Genomic DNA, 661 nt, shown 5'->3' with positions numbered 1-661 from the left:
CTTCTTCTTCCGTTTTTATCACGTACCCTAAACACAAACCCTAAACCCTAAACCCTAAACCCTAAACCCTAAACCCTCGATCAAACTAACCCCTAAACCTCTGCCCCGTAAAGGCAAACCCTCAAGCATACAGACAAACCCTAAACCATAAACCCTAAACCCTAAACCATCCTTCCTACCCCACCCCGAAACCCTCAACCCCACCCTCACCCCCCAAACCCTAAACCCTAAACCCTAAACCCTAAACCCTAAACCCTAGTAAACATACCCAGAAAAAGCCAATATCTATATTTGCAGTTCTCTCCTCCATCAGGACAAACCCAAAACCACCCATATACCCCTACCCTCTAAACCCTAAACCCTAAACCCTTCTCTAAACCCCAAACCCTCGCCCAAACCCTAAACCCTAAACCCTAAACCCTCGAACCTCACCCGGGGGCAAACAATGTCTATATTTACAGTTGTCTCCTCCATTGGGACAAACCCAGAACCAGCCGTATTGTTTTTTTTCTACTAAACCCTAAACCCTTCTCTAAACCCTAAACCCTCGCCCAAACCCTAAACCCTAAACCCTAAACCCTAAACCCTCGCAACTCACCCGGGGGCAAACAATGTCTATATTTGCAGTTGTCTCCGCCATTGGGACAAACCCAGAACCAGC

General features: G+C 47.2%; 1 protein-coding gene across 1 annotated transcript in view; it reads right to left on the bottom strand.

Annotated features, from left to right (window-relative positions):
* EMH_0087380 (uncharacterized protein) overlaps positions 1-474 on the bottom strand; it is a gene marked incomplete at both ends in the record, with an annotated part of 2539 nt that extends 2065 nt beyond the window's left edge. The window contains one exon of the mRNA XM_013501154.1: positions 433-474. Coding sequence (XP_013356608.1) covers positions 433-474 — 42 coding nt within the window. The remainder of the gene's footprint in view (positions 1-432) is intronic.
* Between the last annotated feature and the right edge of the window lie 187 nt (positions 475-661).

The sequence above is a fragment of the Eimeria mitis genome, genomic scaffold (assembly GCF_000499745.2).
Source record: "Eimeria mitis Houghton genomic scaffold, Emh_scaff6424, whole genome shotgun sequence".
NCBI lineage: Eukaryota > Apicomplexa > Conoidasida > Eucoccidiorida > Eimeriidae > Eimeria > Eimeria mitis.
The sequence above is the reverse complement of the archived record's forward strand: the minus strand, read 5'-3'. Positions and strand labels throughout refer to the sequence as shown.